Below are 21,934 nucleotides of genomic sequence, written 5' to 3' on the forward strand. Positions count from 1 at the left end.
ACAACAGCCAACACACCATGGCAATAATAAAGCAAAATACTGCGTACAATAATTGTTGTACTCTTTATTCATCATCATCTTCATTATCAACCCATATTCGTCTCACTGCTGAGCTCGAGTCTCCTCTCAGAATGAGTGTGGTTAGGGCCAAATAGTCCACCTCGCTAACCCAATGCGGATTGGCAGACTTCACACACGCAGAGAGTCAAGAAAATCCTCAGCTATGCAGGTTTCCTCACGATTTAATTTCTTAAATTGCACTCAACTGAAAATTTGGAGGTGCATGCCCCGGACCGGATTCGAACCTACACCTCCCCGGAATCGAAAGCAGAGGTCATATCTACTGGTCTATCATGAGCTATGGGCTTTATTACCTTTACAGAGCATGATCGATGAGAGGTATCCCAGTTACATTTTCAAAATAGTTGCCAATATTACGCAATGTTATTGCAACAATAATAAAACTGTGTTTACAATAATGTGTAATAACAAAAAAAAACAAAAACAAGTATTATTATACAAACATAATACCGAGAAAAATACTATATTTAGATGTTTTCAATATAATAGGTATTATACTGATAACAGATAAATTGATAATTATCACACGTGTCTACAATGACATCCTGGTACAATTTATATTCACACTGTTCCGCATTTAATCTAACGCTGGAATCGTGTAAAAGTGTTTTAATTCCAACACTCTACACGTTGGTCTTGTAGCATTGTTTCGACCAACAATTAATCCATCGCTGGACTAATGTAAACAGTCTTTCAATTCCAAAACGGTGTTGATTGTGTATTAAATTGTTCTAAAGTAACATTGTAATCCAACGTTGAACGTCGGTATCACCTTGTTCTAGACCAACAGCAGACTGTTGGTCCAACGGTGAAGTAAAAAAAAAAAAACATACATACAGCCGAACGTAGAACCTCCTCCTTTTTGGAAGTCGGTTAATTAAAATAGTACATTATTTTCAACACCGTCGATTTAATAAGATACAACCTAATTGTGTTTTAAAAACTTAACTTTTTGTTCTTTCTTTTAAACTGAATTTGACATGAATGAAATAAATATTCTTTTTTTTAATAAAAAAATTATTAATTTTGAATGAACTCATGAAATCACACTTCACACTAATATTATAAAGGCAAAAGTTTGTGTCCAAGTGTGTATGTTTGCTCCTCCTTTACGTTGCTGTTACTAAAATTACTTGGTTGAGATTTGGAATGGAAATAGATTTTACTCTAGATTAACACATAGGCTACTTTTCATCCCAGACAAAACATAGTGCACGCTGGATTTTTGAAACACTTAATTCCACGCAGACGACGTCGTGGGCGTCCGCTAGTATATTTAAAAAAAACCATGTCAAAAATATTTTAAATAAAGAGGGCTGCAGCATCCAGAGACAAACGCAAAAGTTCTGCAAAAGTCAACCCTGATGTCAACGAATAAAAAAAAAAATAACTCATCTACTCCCGTCCAACGTTGATTTGAATTGACCGATTCCATCAACTGGCGACGTGTAAACGGGCCGATATATGACGGATGTACAAGAGCGTAGTATGTAGATAAACAGATATAAAACTCGAGCCTTCGTCCAGACTTGACGTATTCGGTAGTAATAGCCAGAATAATACAGTTCTGTACGTTTTTTATTAATAATTTGGAAATATTTGGAGCAATTGTTTGTTTTCAAGTGACAATTTCTATATTTGGGGAGAATTAATGAAATTTTTAAACACTAGGTGATATTTTCAATTACGTAAGTTATGTTTGCTTTTATGTTTTGTTTTGTTTTCTTTTTGTTTATGTATTTAATAGGCTGTAGTGGACGCCCATATATTGAAATTTAAGCCTTTATGTTTAATATACAGTAAAGTTTCAACATTCATTCATCATAACAAAATTTCTGTATTTGACAACACTACTGTGATATTTAACATTTAACAATGATAGGATGGATGAGTGGTAGTATTCTGTCTTTTTTTCATTGATTTTAAGAATGTGACAATTAATCAATCAATCAATCAATCTTTATTTTGCCAGAATATGGTACACCTTATATGTCTGTCATGTTTATTGATTATGACTAACTTTTCTGGACGAGCTCACGAATTATTATGGGAACTTAATAAGCTGTTTTATTCTTCATTCGTATTAAGCTCTAAGATCTGAAATTCTTCTATTTATTTTCAAGTTTAAATTTTATACATATAAACACTGTCGTCAACTTTCAAGAAATCGAGTCCTTCCGGCGTCAATTTTCAACACTAATGTTATTATTTTCAAATTAAGATTGAAAAGAGCATCCAAAAGTAAAACACTTTCAGGTGTTCGATTATTATTATTATAATTGTTATTTGATAAAAATATACAAAATGACATAATAATATCCGTTATACGACTCATTTTGACAGGCAAGGTCATCAAAACAAAAACAACTCTATTCACGTAGAATGAATAGGTACATATTAAAATAACATTTAAACTGTAATCATAAGCTAGGTAAAAACAAGTAAATTACGGCTAGGCAAACGTACAGTTGATATCTAACTAGCTGTAATCTTAGCTAGGTCGATTTGTATACAATCTGTAATCTTAGTACTTAATCAGTATAATAATCCTTAATTATTATCTTTAGTTTGTGTTGTTATTATGTTATTACACAGATCCGGTAAATAATTTAGGTATTGGTATCCTGTATATCCTGTATATCATCATCATCATCATCATCATCATTGTCAGCCGATAGACATCCATTGCTGGACATAGGCCTCTTGCATGGACTTACAATCAAATCGGTCTTAAGCCGCTAGCATCCAGCGGCTCCCTGCAACCCGCTTGATGTCTTCGGTCCACCTAGTGAGGGGTCGACCAACCGGTGCGGGGTCGCCATTCCACCACCTTGGGACCCCAACGTCCACCGGCTCTTTGAACTATGTGGCCTGCCCATTGCCATTTCAACTTCGCGACTCGCTGAGCTATATCGGTGACTTTGGTTCATCTGCGGATCTCCTCATTTCTGATTCGATCACGCAGAAACCCCAAGCATAGCTCGCTCCATCGCCCGCTGAGTGAAAGTCACTCATAGGGCCTATATATTGTAAATAAAATATACAAATAAACTACAATATCATGTATATTGTAGTTTATTTGTTTTATTTATTGGCCAAAGATGCTATGCTGTATTTGTATTTACAAAACTAAAAATAAGAGACTACATTCAGTATGTCTTACTCTTTATTATAATTACGCTATTTAAATTCCAAATTCGTTAAGCGGTCTTTTATACAACTGTTTTACGAGTGGGCATATTTAGTAGTAATTTTATTGTCGTACCATTTTGCTAAACGGAGTAAACAAGAAAAGAAATTCTATGCAGACTTAATTAATTTGTTTAATTTAATTGATTTGTAAATATTTTTATAACAATAACTAAAGCTAAGAATTTAGATAAATTAATAAAATAATATATAACAAGGCAAATAAAATAAAAGATCTACTCTTAAGACCGCGAACCACAGTTTGTAACTCTATAACGTAACCGGCACACTGTCGACATAGAGTAGGAAGTTCAGAGGTGGCCATTGATGCTATTATTCAATGGACTGAAATTGATCTAAGATTGACTCATGTACCTAGATAGTAGCTATGCTTGAATTTATTTAATACTAGCGGACGCCCGCGACTTCGTCCGCGTGGATATCAATGTAAACTTTGAAGCCCTATTTCACCCCCTTCTTATTTTTTTTGGCAATAAAAATATCCTATAACCTTTTTCCGTATTATCGCCTTAAGCCGTGGCAAGTTTAATTTTAATTCATTCAGTAGTTTCAGCGTGGTGCCCGAATAACAAAAAAACACGGACAAACTGTCAAAAAAAAAAATATATTTTTAGCTTCAGTATCGATTATATAATGCCCCCCAATAAAAAAAATTGTGGATATGACCTCTACCTCCGATTCCGGAGGGTGTGGGTTCGAATCCGGTCCGGGGCTTGCACCTCCAACTTTTCAGTTGTCTGCATTTTAAGAAATTAAATATCTTAAACGGTAAAGGAAAAACATCGAGAGGACACCTGCATACCAGAGAATTTTCTTAACTCTCTGCGTGTGTGAAGTCTGCAAATCCGCTTTAGTCCAGCGTGCTGGACTATTGGCCTAGCCCCTCTCATTATGAGAGAGAGAGAGAGAGAGAGATTCTCATTATGATGATGATGATGATGTTAATGATGATGATGATGATGATGATGATGATGATGATGATGATGATGATGATGATGATGATGATGATGATGATGATGATGATGATGATGATGATGATGATGATGATGATGATGATGATGATGATGATGATGATGATGACTAACCATGGAACTATTTCTTAGAAATTTATTAATACATCTTATCAAAGCTATTGAAAACAACAATAGATATAATAAAGAAATTGAGCTACGTCCTGTTTGAAATGCTATAAATGATAAAAACACGATTAAAATACATTCAACTCATTCGTCACTTGACCTCTTCAAGAACTCCCTAATAACATATGGGCTGTTTAATTATAACCAATTTAGATCTATTAAATCTGATCAAGTTCTCTTGGCCACTGTGATGAACAAATATCGATATAGGTATACTAAGGCCAAACTCGGTGTGCAATGTTTATAAAATTAATAAAAATGAGTAAATCGCTAGTCATTTCACTCGCAATAATAATTTTAATTAACTTGGTCCTAAGTTATTAAGCCTTAATGTTTATGAGTAACATTTAATAAAAAAATAATACATAGATTCAAATAAATTATTTGTATTAGAAACATTACACATTATTAGTTATTTTGTAAATTGCCAATTAACTATTAAGTAACTAGTAGTTAGTAAGTAGGCGTTAAAACATAAATTTAGCTTCACGTTATGTATGTAACGGGATCTGGTATAACTTGAGAATCCATGTCCCCAGTCATCAGTCTCTTAGCTTTAAGCCATCTGTAGAATGTTTAATCACAACCGTTAAAACCGTATTTTTCAAAGTGTTGCTACGAAGTACAAAGCTGAATGAGGAAACATTTTTTGTACTATCATGATGAAAGAAATAATTGCGCAATTTTATTGAACCTGCTATCGAGCCAAAGTCACTATGGTCGAAACTCTATAATTGTTTAAAGTTGCTTCCTATGGTAGAAGCATGGGCTGACAAACTAAAGCTTGTATAAAAAAACAAAGGTATGCAAGCATATACTCTTAGTCTGATAAAATTTTCTACTTACTCTAAATTGCGTATGTCCACTAGTTTATTTATAGTAATAAAGAAGCCTATAGAATAACCTTGGTTTTTTGTTTCAGAACATGTTTCTCCTACTGACGTGGGTTGTGGTGCTCATACTGGTTGTAGTGCTATACTTCCGCCAAAACTACTCCAGGTTCAGTGATTATGGCGTGAAGCATTTCAGACCGTTACCATTCTTTGGTAACATGATGAGAATCATCCTTCGCATCGATAACTTTGGTGACGACTTGGACAGGATGTACGATGGTTTTCCTGAAGAGAGGTTTGTTAAAGTCCCTTTGTCATCATAATCTTTTTAAAATATATGTAAACGAGTAATTATAGCCTCGTCAGTCCAGTGGTTATCGGATCACTTTCATTTATTCATTTTTTCTTCTAAGAAGAAAAAGGAAGGAAGTCTGGGTATGACACTGAGTAGAAGCCGTCAGAAGTATGGTTATATTAAACTTGTACCTTTTCTATGTAAGATGACTACTACCGACTATGATACCAACTATGATTACCACTTGGGCTAACTTTTGTCATTTAAAAAAAACAAAGCTATTGCTCATGTCCCGTTAATAAAATTTCAATAATAAAAAACAACCGACTTCAAAATCACATAAATTTTCCACTAAACTAAAAAGCAAAAAATAAGATTGTATGGTGCTGCCTTCTGATAAATTTGATGGCGTTGCATAAATTAACCTAACCCAAACACAAGGTAACTGCTGTAAGCCGTTGTTTTTTTTCATTGTTTGTGATTCGGCTCATCAGATTGACTCCAGATCTTCATTAAACTGTAGTGCTTTAAAATACTTTATGAAAAAATAAGGAAACGCATTGGCCACCCCTACTTTCAACAGTTCCCCTCGATTTCTCCAGAATCCTATCATCAGACCCTCGGAATACCTCGTTTCTAACAAAAAAAAAATTATAGCCTTGATAGCCCAGTGGATATGACCTCTGCCTCTAATTTCGGAGGGTGTGGGAATCCGGTCCGGGGCATGCACCTCCAACTTTTCAGTTTTGTGCATTTTGAGAAATTAAATATCACGTGTCTCAAACGGTGAAGGAAAAACATCGTGAGGAAACCTACAGACGAGAGAACTTTCTTAATTCTCTGCGTGTGTGAAGTCTGTTAATCCGCATTGGGCCCGTGTGGTGGACTATTGGCCTAACCCCTCTCATTCTGAGAGGAGACTCGAGCTCAGCAGTGAGCCGAATATGGGTTGATAATGATGATGAACAAAAAAAGAATTATCAAAATTGGTCTATAATCGTCGAAATTTGCGCGAATATTTACGATCGAATTGAGAAACCTCCGTTTTTTGAAGTCGGTTAAAAACAGAAGCTCATCGACGATTATATTGACGATTTCATGTCGATTAAATATGAACAAATGTTCTAACTGAATAAAAAAATTTTGTCATTTTGAGTTCGAATGATGATAACATTTTTGCACGTTTTGTATGTGACTATTATTAAAGGTTCGTCGGTCGTTACGAGTTCTTGAGACCGATCACAATTGTTCGAGATCTCGAGTTGGTGAAGAAGATCACTATCAAAGATTTCGAGCATTTCCTTGACCACCGCAACTTTACTGAGGTTTCCATCGAACCACTGTTTGCAAGAAATTTGTTCTCTTTGAAAGGTTAGTCTTCATTTTATAACTTTGCCGTACAGTATACTATTATTTTTTAAAGGTCCGTTTATAATTAAAAAAAATGGCAGGTTATTTGCAACTATGTTGTTCTCACGTTCTCACGTTAATCGCAAGAACAATTTGTTATAGGTGTCGTCATTTTCAGCATTTTAGAATATCGTGATCTTAAAGTTCTCAAAACATATTACATTAATCATAAAATCAAAATTTACTCAAGTACTTGTTTAAAATTACATACTTAATCAAGATTTCATTAGAATGTATGAAATTCTAGGCCAAGAATGGAAAGACATGAGATCAACATTGAGTCCAGCGTTTACAAGTTCAAAGATAAAGCTGATGGTGCCTTTTATGGAGGAAGTTGGAGAACAAATGATACGAGCACTAAAGAAGAAAGTCAAGGAGTCTGAACGTAAGTAGATATTTAAATCAATCAAAACTTTATACAAGTGTGCAAAGAATATTAAATATTTTTTACTCAATGTAAAAATTTGTATTTAATCATTAATTTACCTGGAAAAAAACGTATAAATATAATTAATGTTGATTCAATCATTATTGTGTCAACGAACTTCGTAAAAAAATGCGCACTTCATTTTTGCTGCAATGATTAAGTATTTAATTCACATGTAAAATATAATTGAGACAAAAATAAACAAGTATTTTATTTATATTTTGATAATATTTGGTGAATGTTTTTGTTTACATGACTAAGCAAGTGGTATGATAACAAGAATGAAGTCATAAAAATCTACTTCCGTTCCTTAACTTAGTTGATCCACACTTAATAATTATTATTATTGATAAACATGAAGTATTATGACGTCAAATGTAGCTAATAATAGCCAAAGTAGTGGCACTAGAAGATATATTTCAAGTATCCTTTAATTCCATAGATGGGGCGATAGAAGTTGATTGCAAGGATCTGACAGCGCGGTATGCCAACGACGTGATCGCCTCGTGCGCATTCGGATTAAAGGTGGATTCTCACACAGATGAAAATAATCAGTTCTTTGAAATGGGAAAGACAGCTGCTACGTTCAAGTTCAAACAGATGCTCATGTTCTTCGCTATGTCTGCCTGCCCGTCGTTAGCGAAGGTTAGAATTATTTTTAAAACTGAGATAGACACTTAACGGCGATTATACCTCAATTATAAAACAGTCTTTACTACGGAAAGAAAGGTTTAAAAATAATAAATGGTTATTAAAATTTTATAATAACAGAATTATGTAAAAAATTTAAAGTAATTTAATAAATAAAAATCATGCATCAAAATTGTAAATATTTGGCCAACTAGTTGAGAAATTCTAAATACTCTAATTTATATCTAGACTAGTAATATCATACAGGTGAAATGTTTGTTTGTTTTTTTGATTGAACGCGCTAATCTCTGGAGCTGCTGGTCTGATTTGAAAAATTATTACAGTGTTAGATAGCCCATTTATCGAGGAAGGCTATAGGCTATATATTATCCCTGTATTCCTACGGAAACGGGAACCACGCGGGTGAAACCACGCGGTGTCAGCTAGTACTATAATATTTATGAAAAGACTTAAATATTTATTGAATAAAGCATGATATATTATGCTGTGATATTAACAAAAGACTTCTTACAATATCGCAAATTGTATGGACCAAGGTCAAGTAAATGAATTATTAAAAGCACACGTTATTTATTACTAACTTAATGCGCAGTTACCTGCATAATGTTATCATTTAGGTGCATCTCTTGTAATTATGATGTAACTGTTTAGTTACTGACTACTTCATTGATAATTACTTATTTGAATTCAAAGAATAGAATTATCTTACTAGCCCAGGCTGGCTATTTGAAAATGAGCTAATTATCTTGAAAAGATTTACAACTAATTTTCTAAGTTTTAAAAAGTAGTTAGAAAACGTAGGGCTTTCGAGTGCGACATAGCCACCTTGCCTCGTGTTGACAAAAATGTTTATCCATGAGGATTTTTCACGTAAAATAAAAAAATTCTTACATACTAATTTGAAAAAAGACAAAATACATTAATTATTTGATAAAATAATGAATAGAAATACTTTAGTAATAATGTAATCGAGTATACTCAGTTTATTTATTTATTTGCTAAACATCATATTATCAGCAACATATTATCAGCAAACACTAATGCGAAGTTTTATGTCGGTTGATAATCATAAACAGTATAAAAAACAAAACATCCGAAAGATGATAAAAATTTTGTTCAAACAGTTCGTTGTTTTGAGTCATTACAAGTAATGACCAAATAATGATTGTAGCATTACATAATGTTGATAAGAATCATTTGGCGTTGTTAGGAGAGTATTTAGAATCAAATGTGAACATGTTGATGTTGATTGTCATGATTTATTGTCTGATAAGTGTCCATTTAACTTTTACTATTGTGCTTTGCGGCTGCGCCCGCGTAGATATATTTCCTGTATGAATATCATCCATTTATCATCATATCCTGTATACAAGGAAGTGATGGAGTAAAATCTATCTGTGCGTCAACTTTTATCCAAATCTGTTGAACAATTTTTACGGAATTGAGAAAAACTCTGCATTCATCTAAATCTAAACTTTTGCATTTATAAAATTATTGTAGACACGTTTTCCACGATTTTGCGCTAACGTGTTTTTTTTAATAATTTTGTAAGTAAAAAATTCTGATTTTGCACATAATTTTTCAAAGCAAAAATACAAAATCATCTTTTATTTCACTGATGACTGAACACTTCTTTAGTAATGACTTCGTACGTCTTAATTCATGTTTCATGTAATTTACTGACTACATCCCACGGACTAATCCAAACGTTTTTGTTGCTCCAATGACTTGATGATTCGTTTTTCTGTTGTTTGCGATTTGGATACTAAATAATTTTTGCGAAACGGATGCTCAATGGCGTTTGAAGGTCAGTAGGATGCTACTCTCAGTGGACAATTGGCCTAAACAAGTTTATCTTGATGCGTAGAAGCCCCATAATTTGGTCACTCAATCTTGAATGATGTATAATTTGGTAATAGCGATTGTTTTGGCCTAGATATACGGAAGCCAGAGTTAAATTGACTTCATAATTACTTCATAAGTATGAGTTTAAGTCATCTGGTGGATTTATTTTGATTGTATGAATGTTTTTTTTTCTAGAGGCTGAAGCTAAAGCTGTTTACAAACCAAACTAAGGAGTTTTTCGAGGAGCTGGTGCTGACCTCGATGAAGGATAGAGAAGCGCGGAACATCATCAGACCTGACATGATTCACCTTCTCATGGAGGCTAAGAAAGGTAATGACAAATTCTTTACATATTTTTAAATACGGTCCTTTGGAAACAAGTTGTCCTTGAAATGTCTACAAGTTGTTTTCGAGAGTCAGCACGAATCGTATCGCTCATAGGTTTGATGACTTCCAGCCTCCCGAACAAGCCGGTTTCCGAGCAGGCTTTAGTACCATAATCCACATCCATACGCTGCGGCAGGTTATACATACCGAAGAGTATAACCAGCCACTTTGCTTAGCGTTTGTTAACTATGAGAAATTTAACCTACAAAGGAAAAAAGCAACAGAAAGACACATGTAATAAGTGTGAATTTTTACTGGCAGTAAAACACACCTCTTCACAAAAAATCTAATGTTTTCAATACAAACATATATTAGATACTTGTTAGTATTTGAATATATGATACTAAAGTATCGCATTAGTTATAAAAGTAAACACCTCTTCAACGTCATAAGTTTGTGCTAACAATGAAACTAGTATCAACGTGTGATTTAATTTATTTGTTTAGATGAAAGTATGGATTTACGACAAATTTATAGTATAACAATGTTATTGTACCCTATTGTTTACATATTTTATTACATGTTTGTAGTAATGACTGGAGTTCTAACTATTTGTAGTGTTTTTAATACTGTTTAATTTGCCATTTACGTTTATTTATTTTAATAAAATGTAAACACCATGTTTACTTTCTTGCAAAGTGTACTTCGCCTTTGCCTTAGTCACTTTGTCACGAGATAAAATGCGTCAGTTGCATGCACGGAATAAGGCTTTAGCATTTTCTATGTTCTGCGGTTGCATAATTAAGTTGTAACTATCATAAACACAATTAAGTTAATGTATGAGTTTACTTAGATGCTAAACAACTATAAAAAATACCTATAAAGGGAATATCTAACCCGGTAAACTTCGTACCACCTAGTAAAATAAATCAATTTAGTAAATCAGTTTTTTCGTGAAAGGATGCTATCAATCGGATTTAAAAAAAGGTGATTGACTAACTGACATATTAAGACAAACTTAATTGCATAAAGGTTTTTTTTACAAAATACGTACATCTATACTAATATTACAAAGCTGAAGAATTTGTTTCCTTGAACGCGCTAATCTCTGGAACTACTGGTCCGATTTGAAAAATTCTTTCAGTGTTAGATAGCCCAATAATCGAGGAAGAATATAAAGTATTTCCATATTCTTACGGGAACGGGAACCAGGCAGGTGAAACCGCGCGGCGTCAGCTAGTAATCGTTAAAATACCTCTTGAGTAAATAAAAGAAAACATCAAATTCCACATGTTAATTGATTATGTATTCTTATGTAATTATTATGTATTAAATTCTAAAATTCCACATGACTAGGACAGATTATTGAAGTACTATTTTGAAGATTGCAAACAATTTGATTACCTACTGAAGCCGGTCTATGATTGGATAGCTGGCATATGATTGCAGTTTAGTTACTGCCAAAACTAAATTCCACCTAAATTGAGGTTCCACTAACCATACGTGCAAATAACGACATCAGACCAAAATCTGTGATTACCTAACACGAAATAGCAGAACATTTACAGCGGCATAACGTACGGTCAGGTCTTACTGGATTGAAGCTGGTAATTGCGACCGCAAACTTGTAGGCCGAGAGATGACCGGTAGAAAGATACTCCCGTTGAGAAACGTCACTGCAAATTAGAGGGTAGTCTTGAAAAGTTCTTACACTGTTTTCGACAAAGTGTTTTAGAAACCTATTTGTTCTTGGTATAATTAATACTAAATAATACAATAGTTTTCATTCAATAAGTATGTTGTTAGTTTAAGTATACAGTAATAAATAAATTTAATGATTGTGCAGTAAAATTAGTTCCTTGCATAAACGTGTACCGTATATTTTTAACGTTGCGTATGCTAATCTGAAAACAGTTGTCTATCTTACCATAATTTCACCAACTTTGAGCAAATCGGCAGATTTTTTATATTATACTAGCGGAAGCCCGCGACTTCGTCCGCGTGAAATTTAGTTTTTCACAAATCCCTCGGGAATCATGGATTTTTCCGGGATAAAAAGGAGTCTATGTGTTAATCCATGCTATAATATATCTCAATACCAAATTTCAGCTAATTCGGTTAAGTAGTCGAGGCGTGAAAGAGTAACAAACATTCATATCATTAAAACCATCAGTTTTCGCAAATCTCGGGAAACCATGGATTTTTTCGGGATAAAAGTAGCCTATGTGTTAATCCAGAGTAAAATCCATTTTCATTCCTTAGCCAAATCGCTTCAATAGTAGCGGCGTTAAAGAGTAACAAACATCCAAACATACATCCAAACATCCATACAAACTTTCGCGTTCATAATATTAGTAGGATAGGATTTGTCACTTGCTTACATAAACATAGTTTATAATACACTAGCAGACGCCGCGCGGTTTCACCCGCGTGGTTCCCGTTTCCGTAGGAATATGGCCAATAGCCTTCCTCGATAAATGGGCTATCTAACACTGAAATAATTTTTCAAATCGGACCAGTAGTTCCTGAGATTAGCGCGTTCAATCCAACAAACAAACAAACAAACAAACAAACAAACAAACTCTTCAGCTTTATAATATTAGTATAGATTTGAATGACCTTGTCATCAGAGAAAAATCAAGTTATACCAACCTGTCTTATTTGCAAGTCTGGGTATCGGCAATGCAGTACGTAATAATAATAATAATAATAATAATAATAATAAAGCCTTTATTTCCAATAATATACAAGTAATTTCAAAAACAGTATTCATCATAAATCTAATATTATTCTTTTAAGCAAACATGTCAATTCTAAATAAAATTTTTTATAGATGTTTTATGTCAGAAAAGTTCTTCGTCATTGTTAGTAAGTATTTGTTTAATCCAATTTAGTCAAAGAAAATTAGTTCTATAAGTTTACGTCACTGCTTGCTGTCAATTAATTATTATTGGAACGCCCATTTTTGGGCATAGGCCTCCTCCATCCTTCTCCATTTATCTCTGTCTCTCGCCAACCTTGTCCAGGTAGTCCCCGCTGCACCGACGATGTCGTCGCGCCAGCGTCGTCGCGGCCGGCCTCGCGACCGGCGCTCGTCACGTGGGTACCAGTGCAGTACCTTCTCTGTCCACCGCCCGTCCGTTGTTCTGGCTATGTGTCCAGCCCAGCGCCATTTTAAGAGACATGCTAGTTTTGCCGCGTCTATAATTTTTGTCTTATTTCTTATTACTCTATTTTTTATTTTATGCTTTATTTTTAGGCCTAGCATGCTTCTTTCCATGGCTCTTTGGGAAATCTGTATTTTATAAATGATCTCTTTAGTGATCGGCCACGTTTGACAGCCGTATAGAAGTGTTGGTGTTACTATAGAGTCCATTGTCAGTTTCTTTAGTTTTACATCCATATTTGATTTAAATATATGTTTTAAAGACCAGTATGCAGCCCAGGCTTTTTTGATGCGCCTTTCGACTTCATTGACATAATGACCTTTGAAGGATACGTTCTGACCTAGATAGACATACTCATCCACATATTTAATCTCTTTCCCTTGTACTGTAACTTTATATTGATCACTATTTGACATCACGCAAGTTTTCTCTAAATTCATTTCTAAGCCACACTCTCGGCTGCGGGAATGCAGTACGTAGGGTAGTCGAAAAAAATACGATTGCCAGGTTGCCGTACAAACAGCCTGCTTGCACTCAAAAATACATCGAAGCGGCGACCGTCTCTCAAACAACCGAATACGCAAAGTGGCAACAGCGATATTTCGGAATTTCTGTTCTGTCAGGATTCGTTTTGGTCAACTGTGTTATTGGAACATCATTAGCTTTGTCTTGCAATTACTGTGTGAGCTTCAGTTAATAATAACTTATGTTGGAAATCAGGTTTCTAAATTAATTTATTTAATTTTTTATAAACCCATTTAACAGCATACCTATAAGTAAATTATGGAATACAAAGTTTTTGTCATTAAATCTTTATATTTCATAATTCATGCAAAACGTGAAGTTTCAGATTTTATTTAGTACTAGTGGACCCGGTCAAGCTTCGCTTTGACTTATGTGCACTTCTTCCCTATCCCTACTCTACACTACTCTACCCCTACCCTACCCCTTGACTCTTAAACGTTTGTATGGGAAATAGAAAAGGGTTGTTTCTATGGTTTTCCCGGCAATTATTCTAATTTTTCTCACCTTTTAAACCTTCCCTATACCTCCACGAACATTTGAAGACGAAGATAAGATAAATCCGTTCAGCCGTTTTCGAGTTTTAGCGAGACTAATGAACAGCAATTCATTTTTATATATATAGAAGAGAAGATTAACCGACGCAACGCGGTTGCAAAATTATGACACGACAAATAACTTGGTTTTGTAGTGGTAAAAAATTCTCAAAATTGATTTAATAGATTCAGGGATAACTACATAGATGCTACTACTATAGATCCTAACTAATCCTAACTCAAACTTTACCTTTAATTTACTTTACATAATATTACTTTAAAAGTATAGATTTTGTTTTTAAAATTAATGTAATGAGTGGTTTTCATTTTTATTTTAATCGTCTTTTATGCCTATTTTTAATCAATCCATGAATTAATAAGATATAAACATAAATTAATAAGATTTATATTCTTTGTCACAAGGTCAACTGATTCACGATGAGAAGTCGACTACAGAAAATGGACATAACGACCAAGACACCGGATTTGCGACCGTCGAAGAGTCTACTGTGGGCAAGAAGCAAATTGACAGAGGTTAGTTTTATTTCATTTCATTAAAATTACTTGGAAACTAAGTAATTTTTTAACCCACCATTTAAAGGCTTGCTAGCATAAATCACTATTTACGAAATCAGAAAATAGCTTCTCATTAAAATCGCAAGGATTTACAGTGATTTTTTTGACATTGGTGTTTGTTTCGTAAATCAAAATTTATCTAGGTATCTCTAACACCAGAAAAGTAAAAAGTTTAAAAACATTTAAATTATTTATTTTATCTTGTAAGATTCTGACGAGTAATTTCTTCTGATTGATTCGATAATTTATGATGAAAATTAAGTGTAGAATTAGTCAATAATCACAAAAGGTTACAATGGATAGTTTTATACAATATGTTATGTATACTAGTGTCTTGTCGTGATAGCTCAGTGGCTATCACTCTAAGAGGATATCATTCTAAGAGGAGACTCGAGCTCAGCAGTGAGCCGTGTATGGGTTGACAACGACGACTAGTATTTTTATATTATTGTGTTTTTATTTCAGTTTGGTCTGACACGGATCTGGTTGCCCAAGCAGTTCTCTTCTTCATCGCTGGCTTCGAAACCATTTCAACGGCAATGTCTTTCGCTTTGCACGAGTTAGCTGTGCATCCAGAGGTCCAGGACCGGTTGTATAAAGAAATCAAAGAACACAATGAGAAACACAATGGAAAACTCAGCTTTACTGCCATTCAAAATATGACTTACTTGGATATGGTTGTTTCTGGTAAATATTTATATGTTCTTTAATATGCATTTGCGTTTTTGATAAAGACCAAATTTAAATAGCTAATGAATTAAAATAATATAATACATTCACTTTAATTAAGTGGAAATTATTGATCAACTAAAAAAAATCGGTTGTCTGTAAAGTCGGTTTACTGACGATAGTTTAACGTGACAACGTCATAAGAAAATACTGATGGAATGGTTGCATTTTTTAAAAGAAAATGTTCGTTTTTCTAAAATACTGTTTAATAATCTTCATAGACCAGAATATACTTTATTTCTTGTAAAGTTGGCAACCCTAAAGCGAGGGAACGACGCATGACGTCATCTTTTTTCGAGTGTGCAGCCGACTTCATCAAATTATAAGACGTCACGGACAAAAATTCAAATAAAAAAAACTAAAATGACGTAGATGTCGCAGATCTAAAAATAGAAAAAAAAGATATAGAGTTCCTTTATAACGCTACAAGATAATGTTTTCTCAAATACCTTTTATTCTTACAGAGGTCCTACGACTATGGCCTCCAGCGATGGCTCTGGACAGACAATGTGTGAAAGACTACAACATGGGAAAGGCTAACAGCAAAGCTACTAAAGATTATATTGTAAGCTCATTTACCATATTTGTTTCATAATTGTTATATTTTTTTTTATCTTAATTATTGCCTCTTACAATAAAGTCACCGTAAAGTAAAGTTGAAAGTCAACACGATCTGAGTCAATTCAGAAAATTCCAACTTGATCTGAGCTGGAAATTAAACTTAGGACCTTGCAAAATATTAACAACTACCCCAAAAATCGTAATTTATCTAATAATGGGAATCGTTAGAACTAAACCCTGGTTCAGTATCAGTTATACTAATAACATCAGCATCACTGCGAAAAGGTATTTTGAAGGGACTTTTAAAAATAACGTTAATAAATAAAATTCACTTCTTTCACGTCTTTTCTCAGCAGCTTATTGTTAATTGAGAGTCAACAATAAGACTGCGTTTTTCAGTGTGAAGAGACCCTTACAACACCTTTGCCAAAGCCTATTGGTTGTTTGAACTATTTTTCATCACACCGCTCGCGTGATTTTCATTAATTTCGGTGATCATAATATAATTACACCATTTTTAGATACGCAAAGGAGAGCTCCTGTCTATCCCCACGTGGTGTTTCCACCACGACTCCCAGTTCTATGCAAACCCCAAGAAGTTCGATCCAGAACGCTTTTCAGAAGAGAATAAGCACCTCATCAACCCCATGGCCTACATGCCTTTTGGACTTGGTCCAAGAAATTGTATTGGTAAGTTTCCTGTATTTTTGTCTAAACTAATATTATTAAGAAGTTAGATTTGATTTTCGTTATTTAGTTTCTTACAATTTACGTAAAACCACAAAGATTCTTTCACCATTCCTTCCACATCTTCACCGAGTTACATGGCTATATAAAATAGTAGATTATTTGCAACATGAATGATGCACTAATACTGATAACACATATTTTTCTCAATCTTCCTTTTCTATTTGTCAGTATTAATTCCGCTTAGAGAACAAAAGGATTGTGGACGCTAATATTGCCTCTTTTAATCTACTCGTATGTAGGTACGTAGAGATCTAAAAATGCACTTGAAAATAATATTTAATTTATGTTGACGAAATGACGAAACGACGTTGAATGAAATTTAAGAAAAAAAATTGGAAACCAGATTGGTTGGAGATACAAAAACGGGCCTTTTATGCACAGTATTATGATAGAGAAAATCCCCGATTAAAATCAAATTAAACGGTTTAAGATAATGAAGGTATTTTGACTGTTATTACGGTAGATAAGGTTATTCCCCGTCGGTTCATTGACATCTAATCACTTTAAATGACTGTGATGATTTTGTAAATCTTTAACCCGACAAATGTGATGCTCAAATTGTAATTAGGTATGAACTCAGACCAATTATTGTATAGGACCTGCCTCGCTAGATGTTACTTTTCTGTCAAAGTATATGATCAACGATCTAATGCGATTATAAAAACTGCTTGTATAGAATCGACGTTAAATAGTTGTAATCGTGTTCGTCGGTTAAAGAGCTCCGTAAAAATACCTTTTTGTGTAATTGAATTGTGTAAAAAAACGGGCAAAAACTTCTAGTTTAGTATAAGATTTAACCAAATCTAAGCTCGTTTTCATCAGAAAATGACAGAATTTTGTTCGTGACTATGAGTGTGATATAGGTCTGAGGGTATGAAGGGTTAGAGATATCCTCCAAAGACGTCAGCGCAAATTAATTTATTGAGCTAAACAAAGTTGATTCTGAGATATCGGCAAATGGATGTATTTTATAATTCTAAAATTCGAAATTTTTTTGGTTTTGCACAATTTGCTTTGAATATGAGCAAACATAACAAACTAAAATAATTCAACGAGACGTTTTGAGTTTCATCTTCATTGATGTTTATAAACTTATAGGTAATTCGTTTACTATTCGCTAATTCGTTTTCCGCTATATGTACGCTTAGACGTTATAAGCTACCCAACGTATTTCAATGCGGTTTCATCATTATTTAGAGTGCTGCCATAGAAAGGTTTATTCTATTTTTTTCCACTGCCACGCAGACGAAGTCGCGGGCGTGTGCTACTTTTCATACATACTCGTAAAACAAACTTACATTATTTGTTAAGCCATCAATGAAATAATAATATTAATATAATTTCAATAAAACATAGGTTATGAGTTGCTCAATAATTTCCTTTGTCTTTCAGATAAATACTCATTAAAATCAGTCAATTTAAAGTCCGAGATAATAGTCAGATAGGCGAACATATCAATCAAGTTTGTTTGTGTGTTAGTGTCATGTAAAATTGTAACTACAAGTACTTGACAAATAGTTATTTTTAAATCACAGATAGAAATTTAAATTTTAATTACATATATTTATTGACTAGCTGTCGCCTCGCGGTTTCACTCGCGTGGTTTCCTTTTACGTAGGATTAGGGGGGTAATATATAGCCTATAGCTTTCTTCTATAAATGGGCTATCTAACACTGAAAGAATTTTTCAAATCAGACTAGAAGTTCCTGAGATTAGTGCATCCTAACAAATAAACGAACAAACAAACTCTTCAGCTTTATAATATTAGTATAGTTATGTGATTCAGTCTAAATCGATTATATTTCAATTCTGTTGATTGATCGATAAGATAAACTAGCATCACTGTCATCAAGTCGATTTCGATCAAATGTATCAATATCAACCCTTATTTATCCACTGAACAATTTCAATTCAACCCCTATTTTACAGACAATGTTATGTAATGGAGTGCGCTTATGAATTTGTCATATATTTTGGTTCCGTGCTACGCAAGCAGCGGAGGCGTCAAAACACATATTTGGTTAGGGGCCTGATTTATTGCTGCAGATAAATTTCACAAGTGAAAACCATTTGGCGTTCACGATTTATGTATATGAGGAATTTATTTTAGTTTAGACAACTCTTGTTTAAGCAAAAATGTAAAACATTGGTAAACAATTCTTAATGGTTCATGTGGAATTCAACTTGTATTAAAAAGCAGCAGATGAAGTAGAACTAGAAGAAAGTTTTTTTTTTTTTTTTTACTAGAAGTATTGTTATTTGAATAATAGTTAAAATTAAAAATCCATTTGATACGATGCGTCCGATACGTATAATACGAATCTGTGGTCGCCTGTCGTTACAAGATATTTTTACAGAATGTACTTAGTTATTTGTGATCCAAATCTACAACTGGTGATGTTTCATTAGTTGTACAAAACTTTTGTCCTATGGAACGACTGAAACGATTTTTATTGGGATTTTCACTGAATGATAGAGAAGATTATTGTGCAACATGTTTTTATAGCATAAGTAGCCCGTGGTTTCATTGCGTAGTTCCCGTTTTAGTGAGAATACGGGGATAAAATATATAAAGTCTATGATACTCACAAAAAACGTGAAATTCTAGTGGTAAAAGAATTTTCAAAATCAATTCAGCAGATCCAGAGATTAGCCCCTACAATACTTTACCTTCTTATAATATTAGTATAGATAAAAAATTTCATACTTACAATTATTTTCTTTTTTCATTTTTTTAAATGAATTTCAATGATTTTATTTTTATGTATCTAGATCAGATATAATCTTGTTAATTATTAAATATATTTTTTATTGTTTTGTCCTCCAGGGTCCAGATTTGCTCTTTGCGAGCTAAAGTTCCTGTTATTCCACGTTCTGCTGCACATGGAGGTGTCGCCATCAGCTAAGACAAGACTCCCGGCGAAACTGTCTTCAGAGTCCTTCAATCCTCGCCTTGAAGGCGGTCACTGGTTGAAGTTTGAATTGCGAGCGTAAATGGATAAACCAAAAATACATTAAGTTAACAATTCTTAGTTTTACAAAGCGCGACATATTTATTTTGAGAGTAAAAGTAAAGTAACAAAACAATAGTCCTGTTAGTCAATTCACTAATTTTGACATAGGTTAGTTACCTAATATAACTAAGATCAAATCAATAATAACCGCCTTTTTCGTATTCCGTAAAGCCAGTAAACGAAACTCACAATGTCAAATGACTGACCTACTCTACGATATATGAACACGAAATGATTGATGAAGCATTACATTTATCGTTTTCTTGTTCTGTGTATAACCTTTAAGAATAATTGTTATTAAAAATTAATAATTAAACACATAAACTTATTAAAAAATAATTATTAAAATTAGATCTGTGTGCCTAGCGCGAGTTTTCAATATTTTCATACTGTTCGCGTTTCATACTGTTCGCGTATCGCGTTGACGTAAATGCGAATTTATATGGAATTGAAACAGTTGTACAGCAGTGCTAATAGGTGGCGCTGTTTCAATTTCTTAGAAATTCGCGTTTATGTTAACGCGATAGTAATAGTATCAAACTGCCACTAGGCCCTCTGTTTATTAATTCGCTTCGAAAACTATGAAAATTAACGACAAATATGAACGGAATGACAGATTCGTTCGATAACTAATTGATCACGTGATCTGTCTATAGCAAATGTCATTCCCATACATTATTTAATTTTCGAAGTGTTTGCGATTGTAGAAAGAGAATGGACGTGCCACATGGCTACAGGCACAGATCATCTGAATTTGAATTTGAAACGAAATATTTTTGTGTCGGGGTTCAATTAGGTACGAGTATAATAGGTACATCATCATCATCATGTCAGCCGATGGACATACACTGCAAGACATAGGTCTTGCTGTAGGGAACGTAAACATACGATAGTTTTCTTATGAGGCCCATATGGGCAGGTAATCTTAGATAATAGTTATAAATATTTTCTAACTATGGTCTAAGATTAACTGTACTGGTCAGATCTTCGTTATTTTTTAAAAGGTGAAAGTTCGTCATTCCATATTCCTACCATACCATACCGTAGGTTGAATTGGCGACTATAACGTCTGGAGCTTGGTCGTTTTGGGATATAGAAGATTTTAAGGGGTCCAGAACGTCAATTTTCCAGTATAGAGCGTAATATATCTATTATAATATTCAGTAATGTCACAAAAGTCTTTTCTCTAATCGCAAGATACTTAGTTTTGTAGCAACTCTTAGAAAATCATCGTTTAAGATTAATTTTATGCTATATGGTGACTTTAGATACCATGGTACAAAATCCATAGTTGTTACTATGGTAGGATTATTTATAAGCTTACAAACTCTCAGTTTATATCAAAAATACGAAGGTGTGGCTAACACAGGCTCCGGCCATTTATATGATTAGGCTGTGATAACTTTGATGTAATCCAGTAAGTAGAGTACAATCCAGTAGTTCTTACTTGTTAGTTAAAAGGCTAGTTAAGTTACTGATTTAAACGTTAAGTTGATTTAATTGAGAAAGTTTACAACTTGCTCGCTACTTAAGTGTTTGATATCACTGTTTCAGAGAATGCAAAGTTTATCAAGTTGTCCAATTACTTATAAATTTCCATGTCTACTAACTATTTTAAATTGTATAAAATATCAAAATTATGGTTAACGTTATTTATATTATGTGAAAGATCTAGTTTATAATTATCTACTTATTTTTTATACTTTATTATAAGTTAGTCTTTAGAATGGAGTATTTTTTTAAATTTAGTCACTAAGGGATTTCCAATAATAAACTGTATTGTTATACAACTTTATTTATTTATCATCTCATCTGCATGTATGATGTAGATAGAAGCAGATTCTATATACACGCTTCTAG

General features: G+C 33.5%; 1 protein-coding gene across 1 annotated transcript; it reads left to right on the plus strand.

The window, feature by feature from the left end:
• The first annotated feature begins 1,604 nt into the window (after nt 1–1,604).
• LOC112053592 (cytochrome P450 9e2) lies at nt 1,605–21,864 on the plus strand. Its single transcript, XM_052884486.1, has 11 exons — nt 1,605–1,769; nt 5,353–5,558; nt 6,766–6,929; nt 7,216–7,353; nt 7,838–8,040; nt 10,087–10,222; nt 14,867–14,977; nt 15,485–15,706; nt 16,213–16,313; nt 16,831–16,999; nt 19,888–21,864. Exons 2-11 carry the CDS (start codon nt 5,356–5,358, stop codon nt 20,052–20,054), a joined length of 1,614 nt encoding a protein of 537 aa, XP_052740446.1. The 5' UTR covers nt 1,605–1,769; nt 5,353–5,355; the 3' UTR covers nt 20,055–21,864.
• The last annotated feature ends 70 nt before the right edge of the window (nt 21,865–21,934 follow it).

This window comes from Bicyclus anynana, chromosome 11 (genome assembly GCF_947172395.1).
Source record: "Bicyclus anynana chromosome 11, ilBicAnyn1.1, whole genome shotgun sequence".
Taxonomy (NCBI): Eukaryota; Metazoa; Arthropoda; class Insecta; order Lepidoptera; family Nymphalidae; genus Bicyclus; species Bicyclus anynana.

Coding starts and splice junctions, on each gene's coding strand:
- LOC112053592 (XM_052884486.1), top strand. CDS start 5,356: ATGTTTCTCCTACTGACGTGGGTTGTGGTGCTCATACTGGTTGTAGTG. Junction 5,559..6,765: donor GATGGTTTTCCTGAAGAGAG/GTTTGTTAAAGT, acceptor CTATTATTAAAG/GTTCGTCGGTCGTTACGAGT. Junction 15,707..16,212: donor CTTGGATATGGTTGTTTCTG/GTAAATATTTAT, acceptor TTATTCTTACAG/AGGTCCTACGACTATGGCCT.